The 20,045-nt window shown below is 46.9% G+C and overlaps 2 protein-coding genes across 9 annotated transcripts in view; one reads left to right on the forward strand and one right to left on the reverse strand.

Moving 5' to 3' along the window:
• Positions 1-3,633, forward strand: part of wnt2 (wingless-type MMTV integration site family member 2) — a gene marked incomplete at both ends in the record, with an annotated part of 14,698 nt that extends 11,065 nt beyond the window's left edge. The window contains one exon of the mRNA XM_083916129.1: positions 3,428-3,633. Within this exon, the coding sequence (XP_083772255.1) occupies positions 3,428-3,633 (206 nt within the window). The remainder of the gene's footprint in view (positions 1-3,427) is intronic.
• A 3,640-nt stretch (positions 3,634-7,273) lies between these two features.
• Positions 7,274-20,045, reverse strand: part of LOC310949367 (suppressor of tumorigenicity 7 protein homolog) — a 64,317-nt gene continuing 51,545 nt past the window's right edge. For 6 of the 8 annotated variants that reach the window (XM_083916808.1, XM_083916805.1, XM_083916806.1 and 3 more), the window contains 8 exons: positions 19,926-20,023; positions 19,540-19,654; positions 17,956-18,028; positions 15,670-15,772; positions 12,920-13,070; positions 12,711-12,803; positions 10,722-10,864; positions 7,274-7,710 (listed from right to left, as the gene is read on the reverse strand). In XM_083916808.1, coding sequence (XP_083772934.1) covers positions 7,615-7,710; positions 10,722-10,864; positions 12,711-12,803; positions 12,920-13,070; positions 15,670-15,772; positions 17,956-18,028; positions 19,540-19,654; positions 19,926-20,023 — 872 coding nt within the window. In that variant the 3' untranslated portion in view covers positions 7,274-7,614. The remainder of the gene's footprint in view (positions 7,711-10,721; positions 10,865-12,710; positions 12,804-12,919; positions 13,071-15,669; positions 15,773-17,955; positions 18,029-19,539; positions 19,655-19,925; positions 20,024-20,045) is intronic. The other 2 variants (XM_083916804.1, XM_083916802.1) reach the window with 1 other exon arrangement.

Raw genomic sequence — 20,045 nt, forward strand, 5'->3', positions numbered from 1 at the left:
CCCCCCCCCCCCCCCGTACCCTCCTGATGGACCTCTGGAGGTTACGGGGCCCCCCTTTAGGGACCAAGTAGAGGCTTCACAGCTTTATGTGCTGTGTACATGTAAGCAGGGTGAGGTAACACACACACACACACACACACACACACACACACACACACACACACACACACACACACACTGGGCCTCTCATGAGAACTTAACTCGCTCTCTATAGACCAACTACTCTGGGACACACACACACATGCACACACACACACACACATGTAAATGCGTTCTCCGTCATGACAAGTGCTGTACATTGAATAATCCTCTCTCTCTCTCTCTCTCTCTCTCTTTTGGACACACACAAAGACATGAAGCGCAGTACTTGAAACACACACTTTGAGTTATTCACGTCTTGTTCTCTCTCCCATCATACACACACACACACACAACCACACACACACACGCACACGCACACGCACACACACACACACACCGAAAAGCCTCTCAAAGACATGCAAACTCACCCTCAATCATTCTGGATATCACACAGACTGAATCCATTCTCACTGACAGATGGACACACACACACACACACACACACACACACACACACACACACACACACACCCACACACACAGGCTCAGAGCCCACAGAGATAGTGAGACGGCCCCTCTGCGCCTCTTTAAAGTGTGAAATCAATTTCCCTGGGCCCCGGCGAGGCTCAGGTGCTAAACTCATCTCTCGGCGCCCCCTCATCTTAATTCAATAAGCAGACGTGAAGGAGAGCGAGGGCTGTGAGGGAGACTACGGCCATGATGTCATCCCTCACAGGGCAGCAGCAGCATACCGCCGGATGACGGGCGGGCGCTCTGCCAAAGAAAGGAAGGAGGGGCGGGGCTTCGGGTCATGCCCAGACATATTACCTGGCGAGGGAAACGGTGCAGAGACGACGCACACACACACACACACACACACACACACACACACACACACGGAGCAGAAGCAGAATGTAAACACGAGCAAATTCCAGAACAATGTTCGAGATGGTACTTGAAGCCAGCGCATGATTTTTTTTTTTTACTAAACCTTTTATTTATACAGGAGATGTCAGCTGAACGAACACACACACACACACACACACACACACACACACACACACACACACACACACACACACACACACACACACACACACACACACACACACACACACACACACACACACACACACACACACACACACACACACACACACACACACACACACACACACACACACACACACACACACACACACACACACACACACACACACACACACACACACACACGTTCTTCTTCAGTAACACTCGTGCTGATCCACAGTCAGACACTAACTAAGGTGTCAGTCACACCTGCACATGTTGTAGCCGCCGTCGTCAACGTCTGCACCGCAGCAGCAGCAGCAGCAGCAGCAGCAGCAGCAGCAGCAGCAGTGACTTTCTGTCACATTCTGTTTCCATGGTAGCAGCCAATAGCGTTCGGCATTGCGGGTTGCCAGAGTTGTCTGTTGTTGGGTGCAGCTACTGTAGGCTGGCACTGGGTGAACCGGAGACGGGCAAAACCCAGAGTCACTATAATCCAGGCATTCACTCCATGGACTGAGAGAAAGGAGTTCAACGGCATTAAAACGCACGCCCACATGGCTACGTTTCTCCTTGATTGGTAAGCTAACTTTCATGTTTATTTAGCTGTAACGGCTAACGCTATCGGCTAACGCTAACTGTCAGTCAAACTCCTCTAATACTTGTTTTTATGGTGGGATTTGCCGGAGGGGACGGGTTCAAACAGGCTCAAACAGACTCCGGTCTCCTGTAGCTACTGGGCCGGGTCTGACCAACCTGGCAACCCGACTGCTGGACTTATTTTTTGTTGTTGCGACGACAATCTTGAGACACTAGATGTCGGTGTTCTGCTCATTCTCCATATTCAACCTTTAAGTCTTTACTTTCCATGGCAAAATATTTGAGTTATTCACAATATTTTTCTGTGTCTTTGATGAGTCGGCGTCTGTCGTTCCTCAAAGCAGTGTCACGTCTTAAAGGGGCGGAGTCTGAGTTTTTTTTTTTTTTAATCATCATAAAGTAAAGAGCAGCTGTTCCCTCCGTGCGGATACACACCTGAAAACAGAGATACGGTACAAGAAGTGTGTGTGTGTGTGTGTGTGTGTGTGTGTGTGTGTGGGCGGCTGGAGATTCAGGAGTAAATTAGTGTGTGGCCAGTCTGAGGAGATAGTGTGTGTGTGTGTGTGTGTGTGTGTGTGTGTGTGTGTGTGTGTAGGTGTAGGTGTGTGTGTGTGTGTGTGTGTGTGTGTGTGTGTGTGTGTGTGTGTGTGTGTGTGTGTGTGTGTGTGTGTGTGTGTGTGTGTGTGTGTCTCCTGTAAAATGAAGAGCCGATGAAGAGTGGGAGTGCGGGCCGACGGCTCCTATCATCAATCTCTCATCTCTCCTTCGTCCGACGTTCATCATCTTACTCCTCTCTCCCTCCTCTCGCCTCGTCTCGTCTCATCCCTACCAGCGTCACACTGCGCTCCCATTGGCTCTCGAGAACCAATGACACCTCTCTGATTGGCCACGTCCTCATTCCACCTCGGAGTAACCGCGTTAAAGGGGCGCTCGTGTCTGAGATCCTGAGTCATTTCCCAGGATGCTCCTCACCTCTTTTAAGTGTCGGCAGGTGTCGAACGTTATTCTCACTTTGGAGGGAAAGTGATGAGCAGCGTGTTTGTGTTTAATGAATAAACGTAAAAGTAAAAGTTCCCTCAGCGGGGAAACGAACTCCTGCTGCTGCAGCGAAACGATGCCACCTCACGACGCTCTGCAGCTCCTCTGATCTCAGACTTTAGTCGGGACGTCGTGTTTAAGGAGGAAAGGGTTTAAATGTGCGTTAAGTGAGATCACTCTGGTTTCTCACTTATTTAGTTTGTACTTATTTTATTTCATTATGCTGCTAAACTGCACGCTGCGTATTGTTGTATGATGTATATAAACCTGATTTAACCAAAATGCACTCTGTCACACTTAGTTATTGTTTGATTTGATTGATGTTTTTATGCTTATTGTTACTTTGATCCTTTCCCACCTTTGTATTTAAACTGTTGCACAATTCTCTCCTCTCCCCTCTCTCCTCTCCCCTCTCTCCTCTCCCCTCTCCCCTCTCCTCTCTCCTCTCTCTCTCCTCTCCTCTCTCCTCTCTCCTCTCTCCTCTCTCTCCTCTCTCCTCTCCTCTCTCCTCTCTCTCTCCTCTCCTCTCTCCTCTCTCCCCTCTCCCCTCTCTCCTCTCCTCTCCTCTCTCCCCTCTCCTCTCTCCTCTCTCTCCTCTCCTCTCCCCTCTCTCTCTCCCCTCTCTCCTCTCTCCTCTCTCCTCCCTCCCTCTCTCCTCTCTCCTCTCCCCTCTCTCCAGGGTCGGTGGGGACGGGCGGACGGGTCTGCAACCGGACGTCCCGCGGCGTGGACGGCTGCGAGGTGATGTGCTGCGGGCGAGGCTATGACACGTCGCGGGTCAGCCGCAGCACCAAGTGCGAGTGCAAGTTCCACTGGTGCTGCGCCGTGCACTGCCGCGACTGCCACCAGCAGGTGGACGTGCACACCTGTAAGGGCCAGACGTGACCTTGCCGCCACCAAAAACACTCGCACTACACCAGCAGTCGTACTGGGACACGTGTAAAAAACAACAAAACAACAAACCCACTGCTTTTGTGCTGCTGTAAGTGACAAACGGCTGCACCGCACTTCCCACAGATCACCTGTCAATCACATGGATGGTTGCTGCAAAAGTGTCTTTTCTTTCTCCAAGAAGGTCAAACGTGTGTCCGCCGGAGCCTCAACGCTCCAGGCGATCAGAGCAGAACACGTAAAAACCTTCGCCAACACTTTATAGACGGAATAACCGAGAGTAGTGAGCTGAATGTTTATTTCAAAATACATCGATCGACACAAACGAGTTCATAATTCAGAGGCTTTTAACCCTAAAACCCACTCCAGGCTCGAGCTGAAGCGACGTCAGGAATCATCCGGTGGACGTGAAATGGTTCGGAGGTGAACGAGCGCCGTGATGACCGAGCAGAAATACACTGAAGATCTATCTTAAGTTATGTGATCTATGGTAGTTTTGTCCAATCTGTCAACAGGGAGACATTGGTTGTTGAGGCTCAGTTTCACGCAGAGCAGAACTCAAACACTGAGAGTTTCCTTCGACGCCTGTTGGATGTTCCCGCCAGAGTCCTTTCCGTGGCGACAGAGACGTCAGCTCGTGAACGTTTCGTGAGATTTCTCCTGCATGTTTCCAATTTGACGGTTCAGTGTGAACTCCGCACCAGAGAACATAAGTTAGTGTCCCTCACCCAAAACCAACCGGTGCTGTCTCCCCGAGTGTTCAGCGTTCAGGCCGTACTATTCAACAGAAGCTTCTTCTGGTTTTTGTCAAACTTAGAAACTCCAACGAGCTCCAGGCCCCGTTTACGCGTACATGTTGTTTTTAAAATTGCAGAACGTTTGTGCCCTTTCGTTTACACGCGGACAGAGAATTGAGAGATTTCAAAAAAGATTTCCGTTTGCGTGTAAACAGAAAAAAACTGCAGCCGAGGTCACAGTAAGCACCAGAACCTGCACCTGCGTCCTCGGTGCGACCCGTGTTTCCGTTTTCATTTGGCTTCGGCGATCATGGATGATCGTCTAACGTGGGCTTGAGCTTCTGACACCTACAGGTTCGTCATGCTCTTGACGGCGTATATACACGGCTTAGTGTAAACACGGACAGGTGTTCACGATGTTATCTTTTTAAAACGGGGACAGCGAAGCGTCCACCACGTGTCAACGTAGAACCCAGATTCTCCGCAAACGTCCACTGTGAAGTCCTTATCAGACCAGTTACACCCCGACAAAACTGCACCACCTACAGGTACATGACAGTAACAGGACCAGGTCAGACCTGCAGAGGGCGCCGCCTACAGGCAGAGCGAGTTACACACTCCAGTGTAGAGAGCTGTAACGATGCGTGAGATGAATGAAACCGTTAAAAGTAAAGTTACATCTCTGATCGCCTGCAAGTGTTTCTGTGCAGCTGCTTTCATACCTGGTCTGTGGGCTGTGAAGGTTGGATGCAGCTGGATGACGTCGTCCCGACCTCGGCTGCGATCCGCGAGTCTCGGTAACGGTTTCTGTTAAAAGCCTCTAAATGATTAAACACAGTTGAGGATGTATTTCAAGTAGAAGCTGTTACGATCCAAGCTCGTCGGGTCGAAAACGATGCCGATGATGAAGATAATATTCGGTGTACGGAAGAACTCGCACCGTCGATCGAAGCCTCCGAATACAGAACACAATCACAACCTGTCGATCATCCCTGGTTTCTTTAACTGGCTGTATTTATTTACTCTCCTGTGTGTGAAAAAGATTAGCGACACATAACGACACCCTGCATCCATACTTAAACACAAAACTCTAAAGAGGAGCCGCTCGTTCCAACGCTCTCTACAAGAGTCATCACGCAGCTCAACAGGTCGTTTGTTTGGTTGTTTGTTTGTGTAAATATGTGGTTGTGTAAATTAAAATCAGATGTATAGTGTACGGAAACATTCTCTGTAACCTGTTAGGCACAGTTGAACTAGTTAACACACTTCACTTCCTGCTTCCTCCTGCCGTGCAAAGCCGGTCACGGGACTCATACTCACCAAGTCAACGTGTTCCAGATCTCAGCACAATAAAACGTTATTGACGAAAGATTTCATTCTCTAAAGAAGCTTTTGTATATCAATTATTCAGAGCGTTGCCTTGAATTCTTGAAGAAAACTTCTTAGCAGTAAACAGAGTCAAAAATCAAGTAACGTCGTGACGAACTGAAGTAACAGAGGTCACCGTTTCAAACTTTATCAAAACATCTGTTTACAAACACTCACACAACTCGAGACTTGGGAGACCGTTTACGCAGACAGAGAGCGTTTATGCAGGAATGTTGTGTGAACAGTGAGGATTTTTGGGGAATACTGAGCGCAGGATGGAAAAAAACAATACTTGGATCGTACTGCAAGAGCTGTGTGAGAGTTTAACATGTTTTTAAAATGGTTTAGAGGAAACTGGCTCCTGGATACGTTTTCGCAAATGCAAATCAATCCATCTGGGAACTCTCGTTTGGGATGGGGCGAAAATCCTGGTTTCTGATTGGATAAACCATCTGTCTGTCACCAACACACGGGCCAAATCAACCAATCAGATGAGTGAAGCGTGTGACGTGCTAACAGCGTGGAGGCAAAGCTCAGAAAGGAAACAACATGTGGGTAAAGGAGATTTTCCCTTTGTGTTTAACGTGAATTTACGGATCAAAGGCCCAATTTCAGGAGCCCGGTCCATATTCAACAGAAGGATCCAGAGAACTAAGAGTTAGTGAGCGGCTTGCTCCATAGCTGCTCATCTCATCCGTGGAAGCCTCCATGTTGTTTACACTTAACAGTCGCTTCTTGTTGCGTCACTTAAATCCGCCTCAAAACCAACCAAAAACCAAAAAAAACCAAAATAGAACGGAGCTCAGAGATCAGGACGGACTCACGAGGATACGTTAGAGGCATGAGAGAGACAATCTTTACAAAATCAAGGCAACACTTGGTAACGGATGTACAAATGATCTTTTGGGGTGATTATGTTTAATCGCTGTAACGTTTGTGCAGCTCATTTATCCAACTTTCATCCACAGCAACAATCGTTGAAGCGTGTTTGAGCTGCGTAATCTTCTACAGCTGCTCATCATAACGACATTTCCGTTCCCTGGTAAAGGTTTGACATCAGATTGATTGAATATCAGACTGTCCGCGGTGATCGAATACACGGCTCGAGCGTGTTTGGAGGTCCTGCTGCTTGTTTTCGTACAGAAACAGAAGAAAACGATGTGATAAGTTATTGTCTGTGGGGAAACGTCAACACGTGTTGTAGTGAATGGGCCTGAGACTCTAAAAGCACTGGTCCTTAAAACAGAAATCCCCCTCAGCATCACTTCAGACACAATCACCGCGTGGACGCAGCTGAACCTCTTCCTCCACCTGTGGAGTGAGATGTTACTCTGTGGATGAAAACACAATGAAAGGGGGATGACAGAAAGTGCAGATGACTCCACAGAAGAATAATAAAGGCGTACCAGGTCGTGCTCTGAGCTCCAGGAGACGTGCGCCGCGCTCAGACTGCACACTCAAAAAAAGGGCGGGAGAATCAAAATGGCGGGAAGAAGTCGGCTTGCAGCAATACACAAAAAGTCCTTTATTGTATTTTTTTGTCTTTTCACTTTTTTAATGATGGCATTGATCACCTCTTTTTTGTACAACAAAAACAGCTTTAAATGATTGAAAACCCCCAAAAAATGCAAACATATCAAATAAAGTCAAAACCAACTGTGGATTTCCATCGTTTTGCCTTTTTGTTTCACGCCTCCTCCTCCGTTGGGTTTGAACTCTGAGCGAATCTTGGCACAAAGGTGCGTCAGTCCAGTCCAACGCAGCGTTCTGGGATTCAGTTCGGCTGTTTCTGTCTGGGGTGGAGGTCGGCCACGGCTCCCGCTCCTGGTCCTAGGGTCTGATTCTGGTCCGGTGGGGTCGGTTCGAGGGGTCAGATGCGGGTGAGCTGGTGCCAGAGGCTGGACGGCAGGATGCTCTCCACCTTCTCCATGATGAAGTTGAGAGGAGCGAACAGCGTGCTGAGGAACTGCAGGGAGACAAAGGACAACCGTCACTTTCATCAGCAGCTTCGGTCACGATGACTTCTGTCAGATCAGGTTTTTAGGAGAGAACGAAGTCATCGAGTGTGTTTGTCCTCAAAGTGTTTTTTATTTTTATCAAACAAAAGTCCAAAAACTAAAAAATTACATTTTTGTAAAACAGAAAAGCTGGAAGTACGGATGGGTGATAATTCAATTTGATCATTTATCGTCTTTCAATTAAATCATATTATTATGGCTTTGATTTATAAAGCGTCTTTCTCAGAGCTCAAGGCGCTTTACTGAGTCAAGGTTCTTTCACACAGACGTACATGGTGGTGGTAAACTACGCAGTAGTCACAGCTGCCCTGGGGCAGACTGACGGAAGTGTGGCAGCCAATCAGCGCCTACGGCCCCTCAGACCACCTCCTCAAACATACAGCAGTCAGACACATTCACACGTCGTTGGACCAGTCCCAGCCTGGTCCTGGTCCAGTCCCAGCCTGGTCCTGGTCCTGGTCCTGGTCCAGTCCCAGCCTGGTCCTGGTCCTGGTCCAGTCCCAGCCTGGTCAGATGCGTACATGAACTGATGAAGCCTCTTGGATGAGAGGTGAAACGTCTTCCTAGACAAATAACCAAGTCCAGTTATTTTTGACTTAAATTGCTTTGAGGATAACGACGACCTGGACACATGAGAACATTCACAGGATTATTCACACGAGGCAAGGTGGGGGAAGTGTCTTGACTTGAGGACGTCATGTCCCACTTTTTCCTTCATTTTTGACGTTATATACACCGAACAACTAATCGATTAAAGGAGAAAGAGTGGGAATCGTACCGCTTAGAAATGTGGGGTTGACAAGTATCGATGCTTTTGACGAGCGGTTTCAGTCTTAAACGTAAAAGACATCAGGGTTTAGCATCTGTGTGTCTGCTGTCACTGAGCACAGAACAGTTGCTGTTTTGGCAACAGGCAGTGAAGAGGAGATGGGGGGGGGGGGGGGGGGGGGTGTGGGGGTTAATAGGGGCTCCACCAGAGCACCGGCGGGTCGCAGGTTTCCAGTTTTGTCAGATGGCAGATAAAAGCCCTGAAGAGTCTCCTCTCCACCTGCACGACAGCGTTTGACGTCCGCCTCACACGTCGTATCGCACATCTCTGCTCCGGCTTCAAAGAGCACTTCAAAGTAAAGGTGTGTGTGTGTCGGTGTGTGTGTGTGTCCGTGTGTTTGAACTGCGTAGGCTGAAGGTAGGGCCGCGTCAGTGCTGAAGCAGACGACGTGAGCGTCTAATGATCCACATTTCCATTCACTCTGCTCGTTCAACCTTCAGGACACGATTTCAGTGTTGCACAAAATATATCCGACAATTTTCATTCATTCTTCTATCAAGTGAATAAACACACAATGGGCAGGACGCCATCACTCCACAACAGCTTTGCAGAGCAGATTGGTGCCACATTAATGTTCTGGATATGGATTTCAGCCACTTTAAGGCCTTTACACACCGCAGGCGTGACGAATATTGCTAACTCCAGGTAGGGAATGAGTCCTGACCCCAAGTGAAGGAGTTCAAGTTCCTCAGGATCTTGTTCACGAGTGAGGGGACGATGGAGCGTGAGTTTGGCAGGAGAGTCGGAGCAGTGGGGGCGGAGCTGCAGTCGCTCTACCGCACCGTTGTGATGAAAAGAGAGCTGAGGAAGACAAAGCTCTGGATCTACCGCTCAGTCCTGGTTCCTACCCTCACCTGTGGTCATGAAAGCTGGGTCAGGACCCAAAGAACCAGGTCCAGGTCAGGACCCAAAGAACCAGGTCCAGGTACAAGCGGGGTTGACGGAACATTGTGCCGTCGCATTGATGAAGAACCCACGGGCCTTTACAGTGTAATGACTATAGTTAGGTAGGTTTACAGCAGATGCCCGATGTCACCCATGATCTCATCTTTTCTGTCTCGTAAATTGATTAGTTTAGAAAACAGACGAAACAGCAGCCACACATTAAAAACAGTGTAATACTGTATTTGTGAAGTGAACTGGCAACTTGGTTTCTTTGCTTTTAATGCTTTAAAATAAACATGCGTTACTTATTATTATAAATATCCCTGCACTACAACTGTCTGTGTGTGTGTGTGTGTGTGTGTGTGTGTGTGTGTGTGTGTGTGTGTGTGTGTGTGTGTGTGTGTGTGTGTGTGTGTGTGTCCTGTGCAGCGCCCCAGCTTTTAAACGGTGCTGTAGATGGTATCTGCTGATAGCGTCACATCAGGGGCAGAGATGAGCTCACCCACATTCCAGGTGAGCAGCGCAGCGCTGCAGGCTGCAGGGAGGGGAGGGGAGAGAGGGAGGGAGGCAGCGCCCTCCACTGGCTGCTATGGATACAGGAGGGACGACTGAGGGTGGCCCTGAGGCTGGAAGGTGCTGAGGAACTTTAGCCTCTCTCTAGCGCGGTTATCGGTTCGATCTCGCTGATGCTCTTAAAACCGGTGCAACAGAGAAACTCTACAAATAAACTTGCAGGAAAAAAATGCCGCTTTCGACCTCACAAATGACGGAGAAGTGATGATTATTAAAGACAGAAAGGAGGTAAAGGTGGGTAGAGGAAATGTAAAATGATGTGATCTGCCTGTGTCTGATTGCGAAACACACATTTGACCCGAGGGCGGCGCGTGAAGAAAGGTCAGAGGCTCATCAGATAGATTATTCCACCCAGCACATTTTATGGAAATGAGGCTATTAACGTTTCTGATCCCCCGTCGTGGACCAGAGCGCAGGTTAAGAGGAAAGAGCGGAGCCAGAGAAAAGGTCGGAGGGTCGACTCCATCCCTCCGACGGACGGAGCCTCTGGAGAACAGCGGTTCATGTTTGATCCATTTCTAACGTGATATTCAGCAGAAATCACACTTCTGGGTTTTCTCTTTGGTTAAAAGTTTACAAACAAGAGAAGAAAGAGTTTGTGTGTGTGTGTGTGTGTGTGTGTGTGTGTGTGTGTGTGTGTGTGTGTGTGTGTGTGTGTGTGTGTGTACTCACAGCTTTAGCAAACACTCCCATGAGTTCAGGGAACTGGTGTGTGAGCAGAGCCAGCATGGCGGTGAAGGAGCAGAGACCGGCTGTGAAGAGGATGAAGAAGGGCAGCTCCTTCTTGGGGTAGACTGACACCTCGTGAAACACTGCTTCCACGTGGGACACACACACACACACACACACACACACACACACACACACACACACACACAGACAAACACACACACACACAAACACAAAGTTAGGTTGCACATTTACATCATATAAATCTAAAAATGTGACGCAGGTTAGTGCGCACAAACCTTTTGAGAGACTCGTCACATTGATTCCACCACAGTAAACGTTATTGTTGAGGAGGTTTTTAAGGGAAATGTTTCAAGGGGTTCGACCTTTGACCCCTTCAGAGCGCCAAACACACAACTGCCCCAAAACACCCCAAACTGATGAACGATCAGTAGGAACGGAACGATGTTACACAAGTAAACCTGTGGCAGTAGCTCAGTCCATAGGTGACTCTGCAAGGAACCGGAGGGTCGCCGGTTCGAGCCATGAATGAATGTCACCATGAATGGAGTGTGGACTGGTGGCTGGAGAGGTGCCAGTTCATCTCCTGTGCACCGCTGCTTGAGCAAGGCACCGAACGCCCAACTGCTCGGGGCGCTGAGCCATTGGCAGCCCCATCGCTCTGACAACTCTCCATTAATTGCATGTATGTAGGTCCTGTTTGTGCATATGTGTGTATTTTCGGGCCTGTGTGTGTGTGTGTGTGTGTGTGTGTGTGTGTGTGTGTGTGTGTGTGTGTAACATGAATAATAATAACAGAGTGAAAAACTGCGGTATTAATAAAGGAATTCTTCTTCTTCTTCGAATATGTGACGATTCATGTCGTTTATACTTAAAGCCCCTGAACACCCACACAGGTGCTTCCAGTTACTCTGGTTGATTAGACCCCTGCTTTGGTTGAAGGTGGGCGGGGCTTTGAAGAGAGTTTGATGGGGATGTATGAGGTCATAAATGTCCGTCTACCACTAAGAATGATAAAGGTGAACTTTGTCCAGCCTTAAAAGGTGAAACAAAGCTGACAGGAGACTCGGAAAGATGTCAGTTAATCACAGTAGACACACACGGTCCTGAGACGAGGTCTAATCAGCTAGTTCACTGAAAACACCTGTGTGGGTGTTCAAGGGCTTTAAACACTAGATGGCAGCGTTTCCTTTTAGAGGTGTGGCGTTTTGACTTCCCTAAATCTGAAGGTGAGAGGACAACAGATAAAAACGTGAAAATGCAGAACGAGAGGATGAACTACGACCGACGGAACAGTGAGTAGCTCCGGTCGCCGCAGCCCGAGCGATTAAAGTTACTAAACAGCCAAAATGTGCACGAGAGCCAACGAGATTAGGAGATTAGGAGATTAGGTGTTGATGTTTTATTGGCAAAACTTTATTTTCTTTATTTATGTTATTTATTGATTTGATTTGGGATATTTTTTTAAATTTTTATTTGTATTATTTTGTTATTTAAAGCAAAATATGTTTCAATTTCACGAAGGAAATAAGCACTGTTTTGCATAGTTTATCACACTCCACATCGTATACACACTCCACATCGTATACACACACACTCCACATCGTATACACACACACTCCACATCGTATACACACACACTCCACATCGTATACACACACACTCCACATCGTATACACACAAACTCCACATCGTATAAACACACACACACATTGAGTGGTTAAATGTGTAATTAATAATTGTGATGATGAGATGAATTCCTTAACAAGTGCTGAGCTGTGTGTGTGTGTGCGTGTGTGTGTGTGTGTGTGCGCGTGTGTGTGTGTGTGTGTGTGTGTGTGTGTGTGTGTGTGTGTGTGTGTGTGTGTGTGTGTGTGTGTGTGTGTGTGTGTGCGTGCGTGCGTGCGTGCGTGCGTGCGTGCGTGCGTGCGTGCGTGCGTGCGTGTGTGTGTGTGTCAGGGCGTGTCTTACTGGGTAGCAGCTCTCTGTCGGCCGTCTCTGTGCAGATGGGGTAAGGGTAGAACAGGTGACCCTTCTCCAGAGGATACGGGATCATTCTGAACGCTACAAACACACAAACAGAGCAAAATGACTTCTTTAATATTCAACCGTGAACTTCCATGTGGCAGGTGGAGTGTGTGTATTTATGTGTGTGTGTGTGTGTGTGTGTGTGTACTCACTGCCTTCCCAGGTGCAGTGCAGCAGGTTCAGTGCCCCCTCTACCCTTTTCCAGTGCTGAAGGTGGAAGAAGGCATAGGCGATGGCCTCGCTGTCTCCTCTCTTCAGGATGTGTTCTGGAGGAAGAATCAGACTCTTCATCTCCAGCAGATACTGAGGAGGAGGAGGAGGAGGAGGAGGAGGAGGAAGGAACAAAGACAGATGATCAACAGGACAGAGAGACAGCAGTCAACCTGAATTTGACACAAATTGAAAAGGAACCACGGCCATGAAAACCATGGCTGCCAGTAAGTCGAGCACATCCTGGTTAAAGCGACGGTGACTGAAGCCACAGCAGCCGTCTGTAAACTCTGCACACACTTTCTCTCTGACTGCAGATCTAAAGTTCCTCCTGATTCAGTTTTCCCCGCCCGCCCCTCACAATGGGATTTAAGAGATGATAATAAAGATTTTAAATCTTGCTGCTCCTTTGCGTTGAAAGGAGCCAGTTGAGGTGGTTCAGGATCATCTGGTAAGGATGAACCCTGGGCGCCTCCCTAGGAAGGTGTTCCAGGCACGTCCAGCTGGGAGGAGGCCTCGGGGAAGACCCAGGACCAGGTGGAGAGATTAGATCTCCACACTGGCCTGGGAACGCCTCAGGATCCCCCAGTTAGAGCTGGTTAATGTGGCCCGGGAAAGGGAAGTTTGGGGTCCCCTGCTAAAGCTGCTGCCCCCCGACCCGACCCCGGATAAGAGGCTGAAGATGAGATGAGATGAGATGAAATATACCTTCTTTTTTTTTAAGAATCATTAATTTCCATCATGAAAACAGTCAGATGAATGTATTTCCATATCATTTTAAACAGAACCGTATTAAAAGTGTGAGATTAACAACATGCTCCGTTGCCCTCGGGGTAGCTAATGCGCATTAGCTCGGTGTTACATTGTTTTACGGTGTATTTACGTTTTACAGCCGCCGTCACACTTTAATACTCCTCTATAACTTCTACTCTTTAACAATGCAGCCACTCTGTTTGGAGCCTATAAAGGTTTTAGAGTTGTGCTCATCACTGCTGAATCATCCCTCACACCATTAAACTTTAATCAGCATTAGCATTAGCATGTAGCACACATGCACACGGGTGACACATTAAAGGATAAGAACATGACGGAGCCACCTGATGCCCTCGCTGTCAGACTGCACACTTCTGTTGGTATGCGTCGCACATGCACCGGCCCTCATGTCGAGACTATGACTCACATCCCTGTAGGTGCGCGGCGTGTTTTCACTTCACTGATCTCTCAAATGTGCATCCATCGTTGTAATGAGGAGCTAATGCACTGCTCTAAAATCCCTCCCTGTGTGAGTGACAATGCTGACATTTACTAATGTTTCTTCTCCACCCGTCTAAATGTCACTTCAGTCACTGTGTCCTAATGAAACAACAGCCAGTGGAGGAGTGTTTGTGAATGAAGCCTCTGCCGTCCGTGCTCCAACGATGAACCCTCTTTCAGAGTCACTGAGGCCTCGGTCACACTGCAGGTGTTAAAGCACGGTTCTGATTCATCGCTCAAATTCTTGTTTTGCTGTGCACATTAAGTCTTTAAATGCGGCCTGTCTCTACGGACTGACGTGTGAACAGCTCACGCTCCTGAAGTGACCCGCATGCGCAGTTGATCATTGATGACATCACGCTACAACGGTGTTTACGGAAGTGATCATGGATAAAACAATAAGACCCTTCAAATCCAGCTCGCACCGAGGAGTCCCCCCAAATACTAATGAGGTCTCAAACTTCACTTTCTCTCCACTGGCCGCCTGCTTCACTGCTGTCCTCCATGTTTGTTTTGATTCTGCTCCTGTCTGCGTGGTTCTCCGGGTTCTCCGGTTTCCTCCCACAGTCCAAAGACGTGCAGGTGTTCGGTTCATTGATGACTCTAAATCACCCGTAGGTGTGAATGGTTGTCTGCTCTGTTCGTCTCTATGTGTCCTGTGATAGACTGGCGTCCTGTCCAGGGTGGACCCCGCCTCACACCCGATGTCAGCTGGGATCGGCTCCAGCCCCCCACGACCCCGACAGGGACAAGCAGATGAAGATGAATGAATGAATGAATGAATGAACTTTATCTGTGATTCATTTACAGAACAGTGCAGTGTGGGTCAGAATGACGTCATAGCAGCATTAAACGCGACCTGGTTGTTCCGATTGAAATAAATACGATTCAGTAGCAGATTTGAAAGAGGCCTAATTCTGATTTGATGTCAGATTCAATGCGACTTGTGCTGTTCACACTCATCTCATCTTTAACCTCTTATCCGGGGTCGGGTCTCGGGGGCAGCAGCTCCAGCAGGGGACCCCAAACTTCCCTTTCCCGGACCACATTAACCAGCTCTAACTGGGGGATCCTGAGGCGTTCCCAGGCCAGTGTGGAGATCTAATCTCTCCACCTGGTCCTGGGTCTTCCCCGAGGCCTCCTCCCAGCTGGAAGTGCCTGGAACACCTCCCTAGGGAGGCGCCCAGGGTTCATCCTTACCAGATGATCCTGAACCACCTCAACTGGCTCCTTTCAACGCAAATCAGATTCAGGTCACTGTAACTGCAGTGTAAACGTGGCCTTAGAACTGTTTTTTCTTCCCATCTTGTTACAGAATCTGGATCAACAGGGCCTGATCAGAGGATGATCGGATGTTAAATGCTTGATTGTTCCTCGCAGCGTCGCTGTGTGGAAGAATGTGCCTTTGTTGTATTTGTCAAATCTTTTATTCACTCACTTTGGGGACGTGAGGGTTGAACTCCACCGCTCTGTGAATGGCTTCTACTGCGTTCATCTCCGCCGTGCTCAGCCCTCGCCTTGATGCTGCCTCTGGAGAGAATCTGCGCACACACACACACACACGACTGTCAGTAATCCCTCTTGCGGTTACACATCACTATATGATCAAAGTGATTTTAAAAATAACTCCCGCCAAAGTGTCAAATAAAGACGTTGAAATCGCGGCGACTCACTTGTCGCTAAGTAACGGCTTCGTGTAAGAACGTCACATAAATCCCTAACGTGTGGGAGAGTGTTTCTTAAAAAACATAAATAATAAAGACTTGGATTAACAAACAGTCCTGATCAAAATCTTAAGACCAGTTAAAAATGGCTTGAATTTGTAATTTGCACTGTTGGAACTCAACAAGGTTCTACGTGGAGCTTCAAGATGCGAAAAAAGGAGAAATGGGAACAAGAGACCAAACGAAAAGGCGTTGCGTCCGACCTCAGCAGCGATGGCCCTTTGTGAGAGGCCTTGTTTATGCAGCTCAACAATCCTACCACGTTCAAAGACGGTCAACTTCTTTGCCTTTGCCATCAAAGGATCCTCACGGTACGATTACTTGACAAGAAATGACAGGGAATCCAAATTTTTGCACAGACTGTGGCTTTTAAAGGCTGTGGTCTTAAGCTTTTGATCAGCTGATGAACAGCCTACTTCAGTTAGACTGAAGTTAGTAAGACTAAACGTTTGGTCTCTTGTTCCCATTTCTTCTTTTTGCATCTTGAAGCTCCACGTAGAACCTAGTTGAGTTCCAACAGTGCAAAATACAAATTCAAGCCATTTTTTACCTGGTCTTAAGATTTTGATCAGGACTGTACATGTGAGCGCCAGAGCAGGAGATTACTCCACTACATCACCAAAAGATGCTTAAGTTGGTTTCTGGCTGCAGATGATGGATGGATTTAACAGTGAACGGAACCAAACCAAATGTGTGGGTCTGGGTAAAAAATGTAATTTTCCTGAAAACTATTCAAATGGATTTATAGCGTTTTGGAAAAGAGCTCCTCAGATACTCATATATGTGAATATTCATGTATTAAGGGTGGAACTGTTCACAAAATCCACTGTTCGGTTTAAATCACAGTTTTTCGGTTCGGTTGTTTTTATCTATTTCGTTTAGATTAAAAAAATACCATGTTTCAGATCTACAGCCTGATAATTATATTATTTTTTAATGAGATGTTCTTAAGGACGTGTCATGCAATCATGCAGAAACTGAAATAATGAGCTTGTTTAGGGATTACTGTAACAATCTTAAATGAAAGTGAAGTGAGATTTTGAAACAGTAGGAGACACATTACTGCATTTACGCGTGTATATGTCTATTTGGCAAAAAGGTAAACTCTTGTTTTCCTTCTAGGTAAGAATTTAAACACTTTTACATTATCAAATCCTTAAAGAAATGAGGAAAATAGGCTTTCTTTCACTAAAATACACACAAACAGCATCACTAAACGAACTGAAATAGGCTAAATCAGGGCTACACACGTGTACCGAACGGGACAGATTTTTTAAATAAACCGTAGCATGTATGTATGAAGGGGTCGGGGCGGCTTAATTGATGTTGAGATGACAAATATTGATAGTAAACTAAGATAATGTGTTGATGATTATTTATCTAACAAACCAATACATTTAACTCCATCACCCACTGACTTTGGAAACATTTGTTGAAACAAAAAACAACAAAATCTGGAATTTTTTAAATAAAAAACCTGAAAACAAATCAAAAATAAATGTAAAAAAAGAAAAAATAGATAAATAAATAAAAATACACATACATACCTACAGGGAACTACCAAACATATATTCAATATATAAAAAATGTGAAATAAATTGGATCAAATATGTCCGTGCACTGCCACAAACTACTGAAAACATGTATTTAACGTCCTTTTAAATGCCTTTTAAATGAGTTTTTTATTTAAAAAAGGCTGTTTCTATTGTTTTATCTGTGCTCCACCTTTATGTCTTACAGCGATAGATGAGCTCTTACTGTATCTCTGGATGAACGGAGGCAGAAACCTCGAACAACACAGATCTACCCTCCAGGCAGAGCTGGAGTGCCAAAGAGCATCAACACTGCTAACCCACTGCAGCTTCACCAGAGCTCAGTCCTGTTCACGCTCATTCACACCGAGCGCGTCCCCGGGGCCGTTTGGATCTCTTAAGTTTTACACTCCTGAAACAGTGGAGCGGGTGTGTGGAGCGCTGTAGAGGAGGAAAGGCGATACTCACTTGTCTGACACCGCCCTGGCTTTGAGCAAGGCTGCTGTGTAGCATATTGTTGCAGATTTGGGTAAGCTAATATCTGCAGAGGGGAGACACAAAGCAGACGTGCACAGATGGGAGGGAGGTGTTTAGTGATCGTGGCAAAAAGAAGTCTGGTGTTACAGGTGATACGGCTGCAGGGAGGAGGGACGGTCAGTTTGGGTTTCATAGCTGCGGGGATGTTTTGTTATCAAGGCTTATTTTTCACTTAGTGCCTTTTTACACTGATGTCAACATGACTCTGACGCCAAGTTGTTCTACGGAGCATTACGATGGATGACTGGCTTCACTGGTGTGGAAACACCTGCGGTTGGTGTACAGCAGGGGTGTCAGAGTGATCCAGTAAAGGGCCGTGTGGCTGCAGGTTTTCATTCCAACCAAGCAAGAACACACCTGACTCGAGTTACTCCATCACCTGAACTGTCTTCACACAGTTCATTTGTTGGCCCAGGTGTGTTTTTGATTGGTTAGAATGAAAACCTGCAGCCACACAGAGCTTTACTGGATCAGTTTGACACCCCTGCTCTACAGCGGGCATCTCCGACCCTGCTCCTGGAGGGCCGCTGCCCTGCATGTTTTAGGTTTCTCCCTGCTGAAACACACCTGAGTCTAATGATTACCAAACCTGGGACAAGCTTCAGCTGCTTGATAACGAGCAGCTGAAGCTTGATAACGAGCAGAGCATTAAACTCGGGTGTGTTGGCGCAGGGAGAAACCTAAAACATGCAGGGCAGCGGCCTCTCCAGGAGCAGGGTTGGAGATGCTCTACAGGCCTTTTTCACTCATCACAGTAAAGCATGGGTGTCAAACTGATCCAGTAAAGAGCCGTGTGGCTGCAGGTTTTCATTCCAACCAATCAAGAACACACCTGACTCGACTCTTTCAATCACCTGAATCGTCTTCACACAGTTGATTTGTTGGACCAGGTGTGTTTTTGATTGGTTGGAATGAAAACCTGCAGCCACACGGCCCTTTACTGGATCACTCTATACACCCATGGTGTACAGTGTCTGTTGTGCTAAATCCTGCATCTACAGTATTTACATTAGGCAATTCAAGGGGATTTTAACAGCAGCTTGATAAATGAACTAACAGGGTTCGTAAACCTTCTCCATGGTCAAATTCAAGCACATGTAAGGTCCATTATCAGGCTTTTCCAGCACCTGACAGCTGTGGTGAACTACATATTTCTACAAATACACAGACTCATAATTATTGTTTCACGTTTTCATTTCATGCTCTCCAGCTTATTTATTTCTACGAGTACAAATACAATACAAATACAATTTCAAGCATTTTCAAGCGCTTTATCAAGAATTCAAGGACTTTTTAAAAATGAAAACATTTAAATTCACGCATTTTCAAGGATTTCAAGCACCCGTACGAACCCTGACTTAAATATGATTTAATCAGGTGCAATATGTACTCCTGGTTGGTGCAGCCCAGCCTTGCTTCCTGGTACTGTTGAGTCTTTTCCGTCGTTATACTGTGGATTAGCAACTTTGTTTTGTTTTTTTATTTCTAAGTGCACATAAATAACGAGTCCCTCACCGTCGTACTTGGCCAGAACGGCCTGGACGTCGGCGTAGTTCTGGAGCTCTAGTAGCGACTCCAGCAGGTTCTCGTGGATGTTGAACATACTGAGGAGAGGGAACTCCTTCATTAACTGGAAAACACACAACTGTTGTTACATGTAATACCGGACAGGGGGCGACACATGCACAGTCAGCAGACAAAGAGCTTTTTGGTCAATCATTATGCATCATTACAGCACAGTGTTTAGTTTAATAATGATCTGAATCTGTGTGTGTGTGTGTGTGTGTGTGTGTGTGTGTGTGTGTGTGTGTGTGTGTGTGTGTGTGTGTGTGTGTGTGTGTGTGTGTGTGTGTGTGTGTGTGTGTGTGCGTGTGTGTGTGTGTGTGTGCGTATACACTTACATCTCTCATCATTTTAACTGCTTCTCGTGTTCGGCCGAGCTTTCTGGAGCACATGGCCAGTCTTCTCTTTATATACACCAGTACGTTGGTGTCTCTTCCTGGTGGAGGCAGACACACAAA

This window comes from Echiichthys vipera (genome assembly GCF_963691815.1).
Source record: "Echiichthys vipera genome assembly, chromosome: 7".
NCBI lineage: Eukaryota > Metazoa > Chordata > Actinopteri > Perciformes > Trachinidae > Echiichthys > Echiichthys vipera.